A 19836-nucleotide genomic window follows, 5' to 3' on the forward strand; every position below is an offset into this window, starting at 1 on the left:
GCCCCTAGAATGGTAGTATGTGCCTTTCCTATGGAAATATTATTTCCATTAACAGCACAGGCTGTAAGCTGTATCTGCCCCATACTTCAGCATAAAGTAAATTAAACAGCAAAACTGAGATTTGATTCTTATCGTTGCCTAACTGCTTGCTTTGTAGTAATTGCCAGAAAGTCAGCTTTACTAGTGGTAAAGTATTAAAGGTAGAATGAAAGATAGAACTAGATGTAACCAGTTCATTGGCATCTAAATTTTCAACCATCATTAATACACACACTCATTTTTATGGAGAAGTCATAAGGATGCTACTACCTTCCAGATGTTCTATCTACATCTTCATTGCTCTTTTAAAACTAATATGGAAAACAGTTGAGAAATTTAGGTGGGGGGAAATCTTGATTATAGAATGTTTGCTTTTATTTTACAACTGAAAAGGACATTTCTCATATGTCAAAGCAACACTTAGTTCCCTTCTTAAAAAAAAAAAGACACAACCCACCCACCCCAAACCAATCAACTAAAAAAACCCCTAAATAACTAGGGTAATGACATGAGAGAGTATAACTCAACATGTCATAGCATGGAAAACTTGACTTAAGTTGAATTATTAACAGAGCTTATTTCTAGAGCTGTAGAGGCATCATGGAGAAATACACTAGTCCATGCCAAGGCATATCTTTAGGACACATGTCACACATTAGTGTCTGCAGGAGGATAGTGTGCAACAGAATGGGTTTTGTGCGCTAAGAAAGGAGGTTATGTTTCTGCTTCACTTTCACACTTTCAAGACAAACATAACATCTTTATTTTCTTTCATTTAGTTTTTTCATGGAAAGTGCATATTCCAGTAAAAATTTTGAAGATTTAACTGTATCTTAAATCTAAAAAACGTGTGCAAGTTCCCAGCTTTTTACTTTTATTCCAAAGTTGTGGGGCAAACTGATTGCTGAATAATGCACTCTGCCATTTTTAAATTGAAACTTTGGCTGTTGGTTTAAAGAAGTCGTCTGTGTAGGCCTGAGAAAAGACAGTGCCTGCCTTGTGTGGTGTTAGAGAAGGCCTGCACTGCTCAGAAAAAGCATGTTTTTGAATTTCTGCTTTTGTATCTTATGTTAGTCGTATCAATCAAGAATGACAGCTACCATCACCACCTCTTAAGGAATAGTTGGATCACAGTAAAGAATGAAGTTATTTGCTATTTTTTCGTTCTATTACACATTAGCATCTAAAAGATGCCATCTAGGATGCATACCTGGGAAAGCCTAGTAGGATATACTGTAGTTGGCTCAATGTTGAATTATATCCGTATTGCAGGAGAACACGAGAGGTCACGGCATTGATCCTTGAAATTGGCCTGACCCAGATCAAGAGCTATGTAGGTACTTCAGTGCCACTCAGGCAGACAAAGCACTGTTCAGGTGTGTGGGAAAGATGTATACAGCATCACAGAGAAACTTGTGCACATACACAAGAGCCTTTCATCATGGTTTTTGCCTATAGGCCAATGAACAGCCAGCCATGCGCAATACCACTTGCCTATACCGCTACCTGTGAAGCATGTTACTTGTTAATTAGGATAAAATCTACGTGGAAGCCTTATGCTTGGATTCCATTATGGAAATGGACATGTGATAATGTTTCTGTGGTTTCTGAGTAAAAGAATGTTTTTCTGTGCAGTTTGCTTCTTGACTGAGGCTTTGCCTCTTTAAGTGAAAGTCAGTGGAGGACCTGATTTTGTGTTAGACTCATATATCACTGCGGTTAAAAATCAGAACAGTGTTATTGTATTAGAGTTAATGGATAACTGGGAAAACAGCCAGTCTGTTTATAGTTTCAGGCTGTGGATTAAGGAATTTCCATGAATATTTCAATATTTACACTGTTGTAGAGTCAGCAATAGTTCTGTTGAATTTGGCAGATGACTTTACAAAAATTTAAGGGTATCTAGTACCGATGACTGTCTTTTAGTTATGCCAGTTTAGCTCCAAAATCAGGTAATTAAGATGATGACCCCTTAAGCAGATAAGACTTCATTATGCATAGCAGTTCATTGTCCAATAGCAGTTCATTGTCCAATTTCCTATGACAGAGGCTGACACAGTTTTTCAAAAAGCATTCCTAAGTTTTTAAAATATTTAAGTTGTCTTTTAACAGGCTTTCATAATAGGCTTTTTACACTTTTTAAGTTGGGAGAAACTTTGTCACACAGATTAAAATCTAAGCTAGTACTGCTTCATGTACAACTTGTTGTACCCTCTGTTCATGAGATTGCCAAAGGCATCTTATTCAATGTGCTCAGTGGGACTTCTCCTGAGTATGATGGGCTGCCTTTATTCCAAATAGGCATTTCAGCCTAGTTCATGCTGAAATGTGCTAAATACCAAAAGCATAGTGGACTTCAAGTGGAACGTACTTTTTCTAACTTGAGACTTCTATATATGAGCAAGTGGTTCATGCTGGTTTTGTAATGAGAGGAGGAAGCAGGAGTAAGAGTCTGTACCTTTTTCCCCACTGACTGCAAGGGGAGTCTAAAGAAGCAGGGTGGGGGGTGAAGCAAAGCTAATTGCCTGGTGCTGTTACAGGTCTAGAATAAGATAAACTGATCCTTTTAAATCTGTGGAGTCCTTTGCTTTACAGAACAAACTAAAATTATTGTAGGTTTAAATGCGTTATTGCACATGCATGGGGGTACTAATATAGAAAACAATACAAAAGCCAGGAGCTAGTATCTGTGTAGTTTAAGGTATTTTGCCTAAATTTTAATATATGGATACAGCAACTTTGTTACAGTGGAATATCTTTCCATGACAAATATTGATCTAATAATTCATTTGGAATATTAGTATAGCATGTGTACAGGATATGTTCCAAACTTTGATGTGCTAGAAGACAAATATGAAAATCAATAACAAATCTTATTCTAATTAAAGGGTGGGATATTTCTTCCAATAGCCACCATTTGAAATCCACTTCAATAAGGATATTATCTGTTTTCTATGTTTTACATTTTCCTAAGCATCTGGTATCTTTGCTTTTTTAAAAAAGGTAAATACCAGTGAAAGTCTATCACTTACATTTACTGTAATAAATCTGAGTCTGTTCTGTGGGATGAATTCTGCATAGACCACTCTTGCTTGAGCAATTGGAGAAGTAATGATTCTTCAAAGTTGTCATTGCCGTGGGAACAAGACAGCAGCATTGCGAATGTATTTCAGGGAAGGGTAATCATCTTTGAGTCCATAGTTAAGGAAGGAAGATTTTATGAAACACCCATGTGTTTCATGACTTTTTCAAACAATTTATCATTCATGTTACACTTTTGCTGAGAAACAAAACTTCCCACCACCTTAAAGTAGCTCTCAAGCCCAGAAAACATTGTTAGCTCAAGCATTTAAAACTACACAGGTATCAATAAATTAAAACAGGCTTTTAATGCGATAAACATCCCTCACAAAATATGCGGTTTCTAACATTAGTCAAATCCATCTGTGTGATCATTTCTCACAAAAAAATCTTTATAGAAAACAGACAAAAAATACTTTAAAAGTATGAGAAATACTTCACAAATATTTCTTGCAATGTTAGTGCTACACTGAGTAATTTAAACTGTTACATAAAACCTCTTTCATTTCAGACGCGTCCTTGCTGTGGAGAAAATGAAATCACTCTGCACATTGGTGTTACAGATCAAACCTTGGATTGTATTGGTGGTCAAACATGCTGGAACACTTTCAAACACTGTTTAAGATCATTTGTATGCAGTTATATGCTCTGATTTTTTTTTACAATTGGTGTCAACAATAAGTCTTCTAAACCTCTGGTAAACTTTGCAAGTGTTAAATGAATTGCAGAATGTGTGTGGGTTTGTTCTGGTTTGTTTGGGTTTTGGTGGTTTTTTTGGAAGTAGAGCCTCATTTAGTACACCTGACATTTTTTCTCATCTCAAAAGAAATTAAAGACTAAACTGTTTAGAAGACTAAGGCTTAGTTGAGATGGCTGTGAGGAAGTAAGTTCTACAGTTTTAATGAAACTCTTAGAACTGTATCGAAGTTGGTTGTTACCTTTATGCCTAGATTAATCTAGAAGCAAAAGTAATTACACTCCTGTGACCCTTTTGTCCTTGCAAAATGTAGTGATTTACAGTCTCTTTTGAAAGATTTTTAATTTTCCCTTTCTTTCCCTCTGTCTCTCCATCTTTCTCTCTCTTTTTCTCTTCAGGTCATTGGTCAGAATTAGATTTGAGTGGGTGAGTGTGGCCTAGCTGATAAATCCTGTGGTTGTGTTTCTATATCCTGGAGACTGAGGTGTAGTTAGGGTCAAAGTCATGGTGGTCACTACCTTTTTTTCTTTTTTTCCCCCAACTCTGCATAGCCTTATGATCTGGGCTGATGCAAAACTCAGTTTTAGAGTCCTTGGTAACTACATCTGATAAGTCTTTTGTGAAACACACCATGTGCATACTACATGCGTATTTTTTTACATGCTTGGGAGCAAAACAGCCTGTTAATAGTAAGTTTCTGTGAAGTCCATTTACTAATTCACTTTCTTCTGGCTAGCAAAGTTTGCCTGTAGGATCCTGTGTTCCTGGTCAGAAATCCAGTTTATATATTTGCAGGAGTCAGATTCAGTAACTGTGAAATGATTTTGTTAGGAAGGGGCCACCAGGTCATCTCTATCAGTTCATGTGAGTAGGGCAATGAGCTTCGTCTTTAACTGATGATAAACAATAAATCTTCAAAAGTGCCAAATGGCCAAATTGTGATAAGTGTTACTTGATAGAAATACATAGAGTTGTTTTAATGAACTCTTGTTAGATATTTGGATTGTAAAATTAAACTTTTGATATAATTGCCATAATTTGTGTGAATGAAAACATTTGAGGGTTAGAAGGCTTTTGGAGAGATGCAATTTTTTCAGGAAGGGATGGTATATGACATGGCTTCATTAATTTTTGTGGTTTTTTTCAAGACTCTCCATGAGTAAAATTTCCCTTTTTTCAGCCTAACCCTATGCTTTAAAAAAGTCCTGTTAGTCTTGTACGCACACTCATAAATGTTACATATACTCAATTCACACCCACACAATATCTTTGCTTTTCTTCATTTTTGAATTGCACAATATAATATGAGTAAGCAATTTGATTAAATAACAGATTTATCTTAAGTCAGGTACTTCTGTGAATGCACCCAGAACATGGGCCCTAAAGTCTGCTTGTTTATACAACAAACACTTCTGTGCATACTTTCCTGACATTAGGACAAATAGCTCTCATTTGATATTCATAATAGTGATCTCTCAAACAGCTATAATTCCATCATCCCCTGTGAAGCTATGAAGAATAGTCCCTACAAAACTATGGCTCAAATATTAAGAACCCTGTTGCGTTACTTGGAGTTAATTAAGACTGTGCAAGGCTTGTATCTCCCCTGAAGGGAGCATTTTCTATTTGGAAAAAGGCTCTAGTGATTTAGCTCTTCTGTTCTTAGGTCATGGTCTGACCTTCAACATTAATAGTCAGGGCAGACACCACGTGGGTTGAGATCTTGATTTCTTCCCCCTCCTCCACTTTCACGCTTAAGAAGCATTCATAGAGAAAGGGAGAACCTGCAGGGAGTGAGTCAGCCCAGCTGTGTGCTATTGAACAGAGACAGGTGACTTCTTGGTACTGTAACACTAAACAATTAACACAACATCAAACAATTTCTAGCTTAGACCAGAAATCTTTCTCTAAGAAAGCAGCTTGGTTAAGAAATTCAGGGCATGTTAAAGATAAGATACGATGCAAATGCTAACATGCAAGAAGATGGAAGATGTTTGTTTTGGTTTTTAGTATGGAAAAGGTCTTTTTAAATAAAATCAGTTCTGAAACCCTTTTTCATTCACAGATTACTGTTATGCTGTAAGATTCAGCTGAGTTACTAGGTCACAGCAGAACTGCAATAGTGAGGATTTTCAGTACTTGAGCTGCGACAGCGAACAGAAAGCACTGGAGCCTGATGATATGACAGGTCATGTGATGTCAGTGCACACCGTGTCTTGAGGCAGGATAATATGCGTGACCTCTCCAGTAAGAACACATCATTCAGTAAGAGCAGAACCCAGAGAACTGTGGACAGCGCTAACATCAGGAGGCACAATTTGTAGTACTTGGTCCAGAAGAAGAATAAGATGTTGTAACAGTCTCTAGCTACTCACATCTTGTGGTCCAACGCTGCCCAGGAGAGTGAAATACCTCACTCTTGTCTGTTCCTGAGACTTGGTTGCCATGGTCACAGCTTTAGAGAGATAAAGACTATCTTTTCCTGTATTTTGTATGTGTAGTAGGGGGTTATAGCAGTGGTGGTGCTGCTGTCTAGAAAACCCTACCTTTTTCCTTTCATCCTCTGTTATTTTTTTGCTCCCCAGTGAAAAGCTTTTGGGCTCACTTGTGTTGAAAATACATCAGGTTTTAGAGTTGTCTTTATTTCTGTTTTTTTCCTGCACACTCAGGTACAGGCTGTGTCTTTTTATTTTTGTTTTCTTTTAAAATCAGAGACAACACATTCCTAACAACTGTTTCTGGAACAATAACCACTCTGCTCCAGTGTTCTTTTTATTATTTGAAGTGGTCAGAATGTCTTTGTCACATATACAGGTTTCTTGATCCTTCCCCCACCCTGCTGGTTGTTACTCTTAAAGATGTATTCAGGAACCACAGAATACAGATGTCTGCCTTTATTCTGTCTCTGTCACCTAGTCACTCTGCAAATGAGTATTTTTGGGCTCCTCAGAAGTGTTAAGTACACTGAATAAAATACATACTGTGTAATACTTTCATGATGACCTACCCCCTTCCATCACACTCATTCTCCTATGCACTTTGTGCCCTTTCATTGCAGCTCTGTGTGTGCACACAAAACTGTATATACACACAGATCCATGATTAAGAAGTATATGCAAGCAAGCATGTTTTTTTAAGAAAGGAACCATCTTCTAGAACGTGCTTATAAGGGGTTTGAAATAGAGTTCCTTCTTTAAATTTTCTATGTATAATTCATAACTGCGAAGTCTTTTGAAATTATTTTATGATTTCATAGCATTCTGTCAGTAAGAAACTAAGCTGGTTGTCTGGGACATTGTTTTCAATTCAATGTTCCTGTCTGTAAATGTGTTTAAAAAGTAAACATAAAAAAATACTGTAGCACCTCTGTGTGAGAAGCAAAGTCCTCTCTTTTGCCTAATATGGACTGTGAAGGGATTTTTTTTTTTGGTTAGTAAGTTAATTTTCTCTTCTCCAAACCACACATACAAAATGGTATACTTGCTGTGGCATGATGCTGACACTGTCACTTAGAAAAGAGTTTGCTAGATAGCAAAAGTATTTAACAACTGTTGGGTTTTCTCAGCTGGCATCCATAAGTCTATAATATGCAGAAGCACATCTGTCAGCAGTTGAAAATAAGGTGTATATATGTATGTGTGTGAAAATACGAGTCTGCTGTTTTGCAGAGTATGTCAGGACTGCTTGTTTCTTCCATTCAGGCCGTGGTCTTCAGTGGTGAAATGCTGCTGTCCCCATCCTCTGTAACTTTTACCACTGCTTCTGGTCTGTTTCTTTTTCTTTCAACTAAACATTTTCCCTTCAACCAGAAGTTGAAAACTTGGCTCTGAAGTTGTTACCAAGGAGGAAGCTCTGATATATGGAAAACATTGAAAGTCTTAAATATATTTTAATTTTTACTCCTGAGCGTCTATGCATATATAGGAGGATAAAGTCAGACAACTCAGATCTTGATTTTTGTTGGAAACGTCATTTTATGCTCTTTGCCACTGTAGTATTAGCTTAATTAAATGATTGTATTCTATTATATATCCACAAGATTCTTCCACAGAACAGTCTGGCTTTGAGGGATGACTGGTGGGATGCATCTGAAGTTACTAAAACCTGTTTTGAAGTTCTGTCTAATGCTAAAGAGTATGTATAATCAGGTGTTTGAAATCAAATACCATGACCCTAAAATTTTTGGATTTATTAAAAATTTATTGTAATCTCTGCCTTAGATCCTTGCCCTCAAAAAGAAACGATACCAAAAAATTTCATAGGGTTATTACATAATAGTCTTTCTGAAGCACTTGTGCTCTAGTGAATTGCACAAAGTGGTACAGAGATCGAGGATGGGTGTGTATGTGTGTGTGTACATAAAAATATCCCTGCATGCTGGAACTGCTGCACGAGGAGGTAGAGAGTCCTTCACACATAATAATAAGGGAGAACAACTTCTTCCTTGGTGACTTTTGTCTTTTGCTATAAATGATGCCGGGGGTTCTTTGGGGAAATAAGACGTGCTTTCATAGCTTTAAAGACTACCTAGCATATATAAAGAGGCCAAAATAACTTTAGCTGAGTGACTGTATTATTTCCAACCTTCTTAACTTTGCAAAAACTACAACACTGTAAAAAATGTGTTTGCTCACATGTCTATGAATTGTATGATCCTTCCTTTTAGGCATCTGTTAATTTTTGAGGTCCTGAAATATTGAAATGTTGTGATGTTGGAAGCTTTCTAGTCAGCTTTTTGTTTTGAATTACTTGTAGACAGTCCAGCCATGAAGATCTTTGGGCAATTTGCTTTCTTCTAGTAAATACTCAGTTCTGTAAGGATCCCTGACACTGGCTTCAAATCCCGGAGAGCGAGGAAGAAAATGACATATTAAAAGCAGTTAGGGCTGATCCTTATTTTTTGCAGTACAGTATTATAGTAATCTGTGTTATTCAGTTGATTTTGTAGGGGAGAAAGAATCAGTTGCATTACCCCTGCTCTGAATTCAAAGACTCAGCCTTATAAGTAACGGAGGTGATAGTACAGTGAACAGAAATAGATGAGTTTCGGAGAAATAATTTCAGATAAAGAGATTTTATACACACATACACACAAACACTTATTGTATGAGATCCCTCAATCCCAGTCCAATATTTTTAGCAGGTGTTACTGATAGAACTTCAATGTTACACATTTTTCCTGGTAGCAGTGAAAGGGAAAATGCATGTTCTATTACTTGAGGCTACAAAGAATTCAAACTTAAGGGAAAAAGCATTTCACATTATATCAGATATTTAATACTTTTAAAATCCTTCACACGTCTTTTATCTTGTTTATAGGAAACATGCCATTTCAGCAAGTTCTTATGAGTTTAATTTCTGTAGGAAATGTGTAGTATGTAATAGGACCTCCTTTCAATACATTTAAACTCATTTTAGGTATCTTTAATGTTAGTAATAAATTAAGTACCACTGCTAAAATTGTTACTAAATAAAGTAATTACTAAACTAACTGGGGATAACAGTTAAAGGAATCAGATTGCCTAGAGTCATACAAGTGATGAAATAGTCTTTGAAACATTATGTTCATATTCTTGACTACTAAGCTACGTGTAGTATTTTCAGGTATTCAAGGTGTCACAGGTAAAGATGGTTTAAGAATGGAAGCAAAAATTTGATCTTTCCCTTGCTATTTGTAATCTAGAACACTAGAGGACAGCACTAAAATATTACATAAATGTGTTGTTTACACTGTTAATGATATAGATGCCCTGTGAGGGCTTTGTGAGATAAACAAATGACTTTGTTTTGAACAGACTTAGGACAAGTAGTATTCTGAATTTCCTTCGCTCCTTATGAAAACTGCATCTGACTTCACACATTATGCTAAATATCTTAAGTTCCTTGTAGTCGGAATCTAAGGTATTTGCTGCAGTGATTTCTTCAGAAATAATTTTTTTTAAACAATAATGCTGTAGAATAGACCTGTCTGTAAAATTACCTTAAGATCCAGCAAATGAGGAATTGGTTGGCTCATCTGTGTTTCATGATTATCTGCTCATTTTAAATATACTGTGTTAATACTACTTATGCTGAAATAAGAAACAGGGTAGTTCCTTGAAAAAAATTACAGCTTCTGTTGTTTCTCTAGGCACTCTGGAACGACATGAAACAGGTGAAACAGGAAAAGCAATTCTTTCTTCCATTGAAGATTCAGAGTGCTTAGTGGCAGATGCTCTACTTCCTGTACCTCAAGAGCTGAAGAGAAATGAAAATGCTGGATACAAACACTCTAGCTCTTATAAGCATGGCATGGTCTCTTACAATCTTACTCGTATAGAAAAACCTTCAGATAAGGTAAGAATGAAGAGTAGAGTGTTTCTCAAGAGTGATGACTTGTGATGCAAATTCTTTACTTCTCCACTGATGTGTAGCCCTATGTAAGTGGCATGGAGGCTTGGATTTCAGTTTAGAAAGGCTTGTTCTGACTGGCTCAGCTATTATACCTTCAACCCTGTTTCACAGAACAAATGAAGATGGGAGGAGTGCCTTATGCAAGATCACCAGGAGATAATCTTAGAATGATTTTCTCAGGCTTTGCACCCATAGTTAGGCCCTATTTTCTTATGCCTTTGGTGTGTGATTGCACCTATTAGCAGTACCCTCAGACCAACTGAACCCCCCAGTTCGAATGTACACCTCCTGAGAAAAAGCCTTACCTGGTACAATGCTACTGACCTTTCCAGTGTTGCTCTTCTATGAAACAGTAGATTCCTGTTGACATTCAGTGCTAGTTTTTATTGGGTGTTTGTTTGCTGTTAACATCATCACACAGTGGAAGTGTCTTACATTTATATTAGTGATTAAATTTGGCACCTAATTGGTTAAAAAGAGGATGGCAATGTTCCATGTAAGAAACTGGGCTGCAAATACGTATGAGTCTTCCAGGAGGGATTTGACCAGGCATTGTCAAGTCAAAATCGCTCTCAAATCACAATTATTAAACCAAGTAATTGTGACTGATGGAAAAGATGTGCCCGCAGTTTTTGTTTTAAAAAAAATAATAGAAGGAAATACCATACTGAAACTAGTGTTAATGTGCCATTGAAGCTGAGAAAATTAGTACAGGCACACCATATAATGAGAAGTAAGCTTGAAAATTCTATAGCCATTTTGTTTGTTGTAGCCAAAATACACCCACATTTTTATCAGTTAATTGTAGATGTTTAAAGTCTGTGTTTGCTAAATGTAAAAACAATTATTAAAACTCTTTCAAATTTAATACAACAAAAATACAGTGAGGTGGGTATTACCGTATTCGGGTTGGAAGACACTGGTACGTATATCTTTCTGAAAACCCCAATTGTGCATTGAAGTGAGTATATTCACTGACCTCTGGATATGAATATGTCTTAAAAATAGGTCCTCAATGTTGTTCGTTTATCACTTTTTACTTAACGGCCAGGAGGATTTCTGTTCTCTACAGTAAACTGAGGAAGTCATGTCTGCTATTTCTCAACCCTGAATGAGCATGAAAAAAATCATCCCATAAGTATGGGAAGATCAAAAATTATTTCCATCCACTCCCATGTGGAAACAGCCTTAAGAATGTTCTCTGGTCTTTTTCTGGCTTTATTAATTACGGTAAATGAAATAATGGATATTCCAAAATTCTATTTGACAAAGTACAGCTTAATCCAAGTCCTTATTCTTGACTTTTCTGGTCTTTTTCTTTTTTTACCCATGAATTTACCTGTAACTTTGAGTTTATGATTGTAACCCTTCATATTTGTCTTTGACCTTTTACTAACCTTAGTCTGATTTCTAAAGTTCTTGGTGATCCTATTTTCTGAAAAGTCTTATTAGAGCATAATCCTGCTGAGCGTGTTGTGGGGCAGATGGTGCACTAGTTGGCCATTGACACAGAATCTGATCTCACTGTTAGTTTATTAACATGAATAGTTTTTTGCCTTTTTAAAGAGGAACAACTGAAAAAGTTATAGTAGTTGTGTTTGAAGTGCAGTTTTGGTCCTGTCTGTTAAATTGAAAGTTGCATGGATTTAAAGTGCCTGGAAAGAAAATGTGCTGCTCATGGATGTGGGAAAATAGTTTTTGGTAAAGTTCAAAGTGTCAAGTATAACGTGCTCTGGGAACTATCATGATCTTAAATTGGAAGTAGTATCACAGTAGGCGGCAGTGGAGTTGTAATAATTTATAGCACTTTTCTTTATCAGACATTCATCTCAGCTTCTCTGCTTTCTCAATAAAATATCCCATTTTCATGTTTAAACATTGCTCATTAATTATCTTGTCCCAATGAAAACTTTTTATTGAGAGAATATTATTGATGTCTCTTAGACTTTACTGTGACTGTCAAAAAAATTTTCATCTTTTTGTCATTATAGTTTTGTTATTTTAATTTTTTTAACAAATTAAGATCTATATTTGTGAACCTGGAGCTTCTTCCCATCTCCATCCCCATTAGCACAGGTTCTGTAGATTAACGTCGGAGATGCTGGAGGCTAAATGTATTGGGGCTAGCTGAACCTGGGAAGATACAACAATGGAGGCCCCCTTAATGCTATTCCAGAAACCCAGTTTAGGCTACACAAAAAGAGCATGGAGCTCTGAGGCTGCTTTAAATGCCGATTTGTTACTGCTGAAATGAAGGCTTCTTATGAACTCCACTGTTTTTCTTACGCAGGAAACATTTTTGGGGGTATTTCAGACTGCCGTGTTGACTGTTCAGGGTCATTGTATTTTAAACATCTTGAAATAGGCTCTTGAAGTCAAGATTCCATGAAATTAGTGAGAGCTCTGTGGTTATCAGTGTTCAACATTCTATACTGTGTTAATAAGTGTATAATGATCACACAGGTGAAACTATCATGAAACTTTCAGATTATCAAAAGGTTTTAGTATATGTATTTACAATGAGTGTTTCATTATCAGTTTGCTTCTTTGGCAGATGGTGCATTAGAAACTTAACACACTAAATGGTTAATAACATTTCTATTTTAAAAAGCCCTCAACAACATCGTCAATTTGAGCTTCTTTTTTAAGAACTCAATTTCAGAACACTTACGTAACAGAAAATGAGGGTTAGCTATTTTGTCCTGCTGGTATTACACCTGCGAGTGATTGTTATTACACTTGTGAGTATTTTGCGCAATGAGAGGATCCACATGAAGATCGCAAGTAAGATTGAGCATTTTTTCTTAATAGTATATTTTATTATTAGTATTATATTTAAGACAAAACATTTGCAAAAAATGGTCTTTTTACTCCATCCTAAGAAGAAAGAAAAAAAAAATCCTTAGATACCAGTCCAGCTTCAAAGACTTTCAAAATATTTGTCATCATGTAAATCACAGATACAAAAGCAGAATGGTTTGATTTCATGGTGTTTTAACCATTTTAGTTCTTTTATTGTGCTGCGCGTGCCAGTGGGAGTACCAATAACAGATGAGTGTGACAAATGCAGTTAACACAAGTTCCATATTAATGTTGTCAAATTGTCAAATCCCCTTGATATATTTAAACAGATTTAAATTATTTTCAATGTCAAAAGACCCAAAATATATAGCTTAATAGTTCTTCAAGAAAGCTTTACTTAATATGTGAATGTAAAACCTCTCATAAAAATGAAACTTTTATATTTGCCTTAGTCATTGACATAGGGTATTCATCAAGTCAGCAATTTGTGTGGCAAAGTGCCATTTGAATAGTGTATTGTTAGAATACTTATGGTCCACTTGACAAGGGCTCTTGCTGTAAATAGTGCAATTTGACTCCAGCTGTTAAAGAGTGGCTTTGACAGCAGCCAAATAGAATGGAGATGCTTTACTGCACCGCAGAAAAATCAATATTGGGTTCTTGTTCATAGTAGCCTGTTTTTTCTTTTTGCAGATTTATACAAGACTATCTAGAGTTCATTTGTGGAAGTTTAAATATTATTTTTAAAGCGGGTCTATTTTATTTTCAGATTAACATTGGTGATGAATGATGCTTGTTTAGTACAAAAAAAAAGAAAAAAGACAGTACTTTGTGGATATACATAAACAATGTGGTAATGCAGCATTATTCCAACTCTTTATATGGATGGATATTAGGATGTGTGTGCATAAGTTATGCATCTAACAACAAAACATGGTCTTTTCTTCCTCTCTATAATTCTTTCCTTTTTCATGCTGTAGTAGCACTGTCAATTTTCTAACCACAGGGTTTTTTAAAGCAGATCTCTTTGTTATTCTCCTGTAACAACCCCCACAGATGTTGACAGTCTGTAGTGCCGTTGTAGTTTTTCCTGAAGCATGGACATGCTGGTGCTGAACAGTTTTCCAGCAGTATTCAGTGACACAAGGTTGCTATGATACCTGGCCAGTAGCAATAGGTATTGAATCACTGCTCTAATTACAACAGAGTACACACCAGATTGTGTGCTCATGGTGTTTATATGGAACTAGTTCTCGTTATATCTTTAAGTTATAGTTGAAAATTCGAGCTGGGTGAAAAGCTGGTTTGAAAAACAAAGATTGTTTCAGTGTGTCATATGAAGATTCCTTTGATGTACATAAAAAGCTGGCTATGTCTGGGAATTATTTTCCTGATGTTCCAGAAACCTTTCAAGCTAGAAAGTTTCCTAACTTCTCAGCTGAAGTGATTTGGATATAAATCTGTGTTAATCATGCGTGGATATTTCTAGTGATTTCGATAATAGAATTATAGCTGCTTCTGGGTAAAAATGGAGGAAGAACAGCCTCTAAAATTTGTGCAATAATTGCTAAACCTCGGGTGGCTGAATTGTACTACTGTAGACCTAGACCAGAAAAGGGAAATCATTACTGTGTGTATAAAACAAACAAGCAAAAGATGTGTGGTGCAGAAAGTAGAGTCAAAACATCTAAATAAGGGTTTATACAAGATCTCTGTAAGTTCAGTTTTATTTATGCAGCTATTAGAATTAATTATGGCCAGAGTAGTTAAGCACCGGTTACTGTAACACTTGTAAACTCATCTTAAACATTTTAAATTGACATACCTATATTAGTTGCTCTAAAGAGCTTATTATTCACTTCCGTAATAGCACACACATTCTGATCTGAACAAAATATGCAAAGGCAAGGTGCTTCTGAGACAGAGGTATTTTCTTAGTGGGAAAACCAAAGTTTATATTCTTATAGTTGCTTAAAACAGGAATGTACAGAAATTATAATAAATATCTTTGTTGCTGCACAGAATAAGTAAAAGGCAAATGAAGACTGTAGGACAATAGCAGTTATTTGTTTTAGTAAAGGATGCAATTGGAAAATAAAATTGTTATTGGAAGCTTGGAAAATCACTGCTAGTTAAATCTTACTGATGGAAAAATTGATAGAAAAATGGAAATAAGTTACAAGCACAAATACCAAATAATACTTATCAAATATGAACTCAGGAATGGTACCATAAAGAATGGTATGTTAGACATTAATTCCTTTTCTTTCCTTTTGTAATATTTAGAGTATTATGAGAAATTACAGATCTTGTTCGTTTGGGTGGATTATTAAGACACGATGCAAAACAGTGGCAGACCATTTCTCCTTAAACGTGGTAGCCTTTATGTTGTTGCTGCAAGGGTATTTCTACTTTTTGCTGGGACTGTGTTCAGAAGCTATACTTAGTAGTGTATTAATTGAGTGTAATAGAAAAATGAGTGAAGAAATGTTTATATAAACATTTTCTGTAACTTGGATACAAAGCATTTCAGTACAATATTTCCTGTGAAATTTCACAATTAAGTATTTCACCAAGGTAGCAACATAACTATGGCGAAGCAGTGACTTTAGAGTTATGAGTTTAAATTGGTGCCAGTTAAAAGGCATCATGATCCTGAAAGATATTGATAGCTTGGACCACATGTCAGCATGGCTGAAAGTTACTGCAGTTTTCGGAACTGGTCCACCACATCAGGAATTTGTTGATTTCAGTGTTTTCTCCGTGGATTGCCTCAAAGTAAAATGAAAGCAAAAAGCTGCTCTTTTGAGGTTGTAGCACATTCTACTCTTCCAGATGTGGATAGTAACACAGGCTGATAGAAATCCAAGAATCTGCCTTAACTATTCATTTCAGCGTTTTGGACACGGTTTCTATATACCTGCAAACTTTTTTTTCCTGTTATTACACTGAAAGTGACTGACTTTGTTTTCCCTGCCTAGATAACAAGTTGGACCCTGTGCTAAAGCTAAAAAAGCTGCTACAGTATCCTACGAGAAATTTTTCTAAGGTCAATATCAGTGGTCCTTGTGAAGTGCTTCGTACTGAAGAACAATTTATTGAAGCTAACCTTGCTATTGCTGTCTTCCTCTTCGTATTCTCCCAAACCTCAACTGTCATGCTGCAATTCTCTGTCCCTTGGAAACTGTGCCAAAGTTTTGTATTTGTTTTTTATGGACATGTCTATATGGACAAAGTAAGATAGCTTATGAGGGGCTTTTCATGATATCTTATTCCCTACTTATGATTGTTTCTTTTGGTTCTGGATGTGGAGTCGAATACCGTTTGAATTTTCCTATCCTATGTTTTACCTGTACTACTTTCTAGTCCCTAAGATGCGATTTCTTCTGTATTTTGGCCTAATTGATTTTCTTGCAAGTGCTCTAATTCTAATAATTCTAAAATAAATTATATAAGCTTTGTTATAACCTTTATATTTTCATTGTCCAGTGATGTTCTTGAGAGTTCTTCAGCGTTCATGACAGAAGAATGGTGGAATCTTCACACTTGTGATAATCACCTTTCCTCTGCAAAACATTAAGATCCTGACCTCTTATAGTTTAACTAGCATTATTTTAGTGAAGAGAAGTATCAGCTGGAATCCGGATCTCTGAGACATTTCTAGTTTCTGCCTCACGCAGCTATTCATAAAAAAAGAGCGGTGAGGTTTTCAGAAATACACTGGCATCTTAAATGCAGTTGTAGAACTAGAACTTGCAACACCAAGCCTTACTCTTCAAAAGGAAGACTTGCTGTCTGCTAGCTTCCTTCTGTTAATGAACTGAATCTCTTGTCTCAGTTAAATAGCAAAAATAAAATACTAAGCTAGACTGTGGTTCAATTTAAAACCAAGCAACAGCAGTAGTTACATTTCCATTCTCTTGACATGTTTTTCACATATTAATACTCAAACTTGACTTTTTTTTTTTCCTGGCATCAAATTTGATTCTTGAAGTGCTTATGGGAAAGTATGAAATAGAATGTCCTAGAATGATATAAGATATGAAGAAAGTCCAATTTTTGCCTATTCCTGAGTTCTCAAGAATGGCATTTTCTAGGATGGATAGGATTTTAATATTTAAGAACTTAGTTCCACAAAGCTTTTTGTTGTTCTTTTTCTTAGACAGTCACTTGCTTAGGATTTGATCTAATAATTTTTGCGTAGATAAATTTTATGGGTGGGAGTCTTATAATCCAATATGGGAAATGCACCATCAGAGCAGCCCAGGCCAGTATGTTATTTCAGTTGGAGTCGGCAGACGGCCATGTCTTGGTACCTTAATTTTTATATACATTAGCCCTTCTTAGGCCAAAGCTGCTTTTACCTTCCTTCTCATGTCACATTGGCAGTATCTCTCTGTTCAGCATTATTCTCACAGATGTTTGTATGTTCATTCATCTGGTAAATTGTTCAGAATAATAATTCCTAGATCCATGAGTCAGTAGTCTGTGTTTTGTGGACTGCTGTAGCAGCTTGTCCAGTTGATGATCTAGGAAACATGGCTTTTCTTCCTAAATGCTAAGCGAGGCTGAAAATGTTTTGGCTACCGCCTGTCACTGAGCCCTGTATATTTCTGAAGTTATGGCTAGGGAATTTACTTCTATATTCAAGGTAAGTTATATTAATGTATAGACAGAGTATTTGAATATTGAGTATATATAAATTAATAAGGCTTCCTTTAAAGACCTTATCCTTTCCTTCCATTTAAACTTTTCGTGATGCAGAGACTGTGTGAAAGACTGATCTTATTTTGAGATGAGTGGACCTCAAGTTCATCTTTAAATTCTTTCTATAATAAAAGTGCTAGAAGAGACTGTCAAAGGTATTGTGTTTAGAATTGCCTTTCTGATAGCGTGCCTAGACAGGTAGTGATAGGAATTCTAGAGCAAAGCAAAAGTTGTCTGTATATGATATATATTTCTTCAAATATTTTCCTGAGACACAAATACAGACTTGTTTCCTTCTGTTGCAAGCTAATGTGTAGACTAGTCTGTACATGTTAGCTTTACTTAGCAGTTTTCCTTTGGTATCATGTTATGGTTTGTCTCCAGGATCACTTTTGTATGTATACTTGTATTAAATCCAACAAAAAAGTTAAGTTCAGTATTTGTGATGGGGAAGAGACAGACAGTGTGGGTATGAAAAGAAAATATGCAGAACATTTAATTTTCGGACAGGTCTCTACATTGAGCAATAGATGTGATAGCAATTGTTCCTGAACCATTAAAAATTTCTTGTGCCCAGTAGATTTGTCTGGCCCACAATCTGCCTGCTGGTGGCCTTCCTTATGCGATAAAAAGAATGGTTTATCTAGTTGCTTAGTCTGTTCATCACACAGCTTGAGCTTGGCTTAGTAATTTACACAGTGCCACGTTCTCATCAGGAGTGATGCCACAATTACTGTTCAAAGTGCTGCAAAGATAGTAACATTCTCCACTGGGAGTAAAAAAGAAAAAAGGGAACGATTATAGTGTTGGAAAGAAAGAGGATGTCTTTGCTTACGTTGCAGTTAAGCCAAACATTCGTGATGTAAGATCAAAAACTATTGTAGCTTTTTCTGTATAGGAGATGGATGCATCCTCAGTAGTATGACTAGAGTCGTTGTAATTATTAAAACTGTAGTGTAAGGCAAGTTCAAAGCAGTTTATTTAAACTAGCTCATATTGGAAAATTCATTGTGAATTGATACTTTTGTTTGGGATTGCATTGTCCAAATGCTGAAGCCTCGGTCAAGCATAAATTGCATGTGAAAGCAAACTGGGGCACCGCTATTGACTCCAGGCTTTTTACACTTAGTTCTTTCTATGGGAGTACTGGTGTTTAAGAAGGATAAATGAATAAGTAAGAAGTTGTGAATGCCTCCCTCGAGGATCCTGTGACCAAGGGAAGTGTCTGAAGGTAAGGTGATGTGAATGACTGCTATAGTAACACCTTTACTCTGTATGATCCTCCCTCTGTGCATAAGGCCAGCACTGCTGTGGAAGAGGGTAGACCTGACCTGTCTGCCCACTTTGGGAGGCTATGGATACTTTTAACGGCACGTGGTGCCATTAAAACCCTTTTAAATGGTTCACGTGCTCCCTAAATTCACAGCTCCTGGAGGTAGCCAGGGTTAGGCATAGGAGTGTGCATGTGTGGATTGCCGGTAGGAGCTATATTGGATTAAAAGGTACATATGGTCTTTACATCGAGATGAAAGTGTAGATTATGATTTACATCTTTTTTCCTATGCAGGGACTTTCAGAGATGGTGTATGATCAAGAGCTTTTTCAATTATATACCTGCTGTTTGTACTTATTTTTAAAATAAATGCGTCTTTGCACATACCCTGAATTGTTTGCCCTTTTAGCTGAGTGAGAAAATAAGACAGCTGTCTTATTTTATATTATGTTTTATGTCAGTGGGTTCACTGTTAGTTAATACTGTTTTGAACTGTCAGCTGAATTGGGATGAAATTAGAATGAAGGCCTAGAAAATGTTTTGCGGAACTAGTCCTGAGAAACATCCGTGGCATCCTGCAGAAAAATGCAGATCAGAATTTTATGTCTTGAGAATTTATTCTTCAGAAAACAAAGCCAGCCTTTTAAAAAAAAAAAGTATCCCATGGTTTTATCCAGTTTAAGAAAGTTACAACACTAAATCTAGTTAAGCCTGTATTACATTTGTTACTTAAGATTAGAACTTAACAAGGCAGGTTTGCTGATGTGATTTTGCTTATACAAAAGACCATTCAATGATATGGTTGACCAATAGATTATTTTTCAGTTACAAATACATAACTTGA

General features: G+C 36.1%; 1 protein-coding gene across 1 annotated transcript in view; it reads left to right on the plus strand.

Annotated features, from left to right (window-relative positions):
- WDR72 (WD repeat domain 72) overlaps nucleotides 1-19836 on the plus strand; it is a 95664-nt gene that overhangs the window by 19808 nt on the left and 56020 nt on the right. The window contains 3 exon segments of the mRNA XM_010137671.1: nucleotides 9948-10111; nucleotides 12903-12918; nucleotides 13578-13603. Coding sequence (XP_010135973.1) covers nucleotides 9948-10111; nucleotides 12903-12918; nucleotides 13578-13603 — 206 coding nt within the window.

Source organism: Buceros rhinoceros, unplaced genomic scaffold, assembly GCF_000710305.1.
Source record: "Buceros rhinoceros silvestris isolate BGI_N320 unplaced genomic scaffold, ASM71030v1 scaffold17336, whole genome shotgun sequence".
Lineage (NCBI taxonomy): Eukaryota > Metazoa > Chordata > Aves > Bucerotiformes > Bucerotidae > Buceros > Buceros rhinoceros.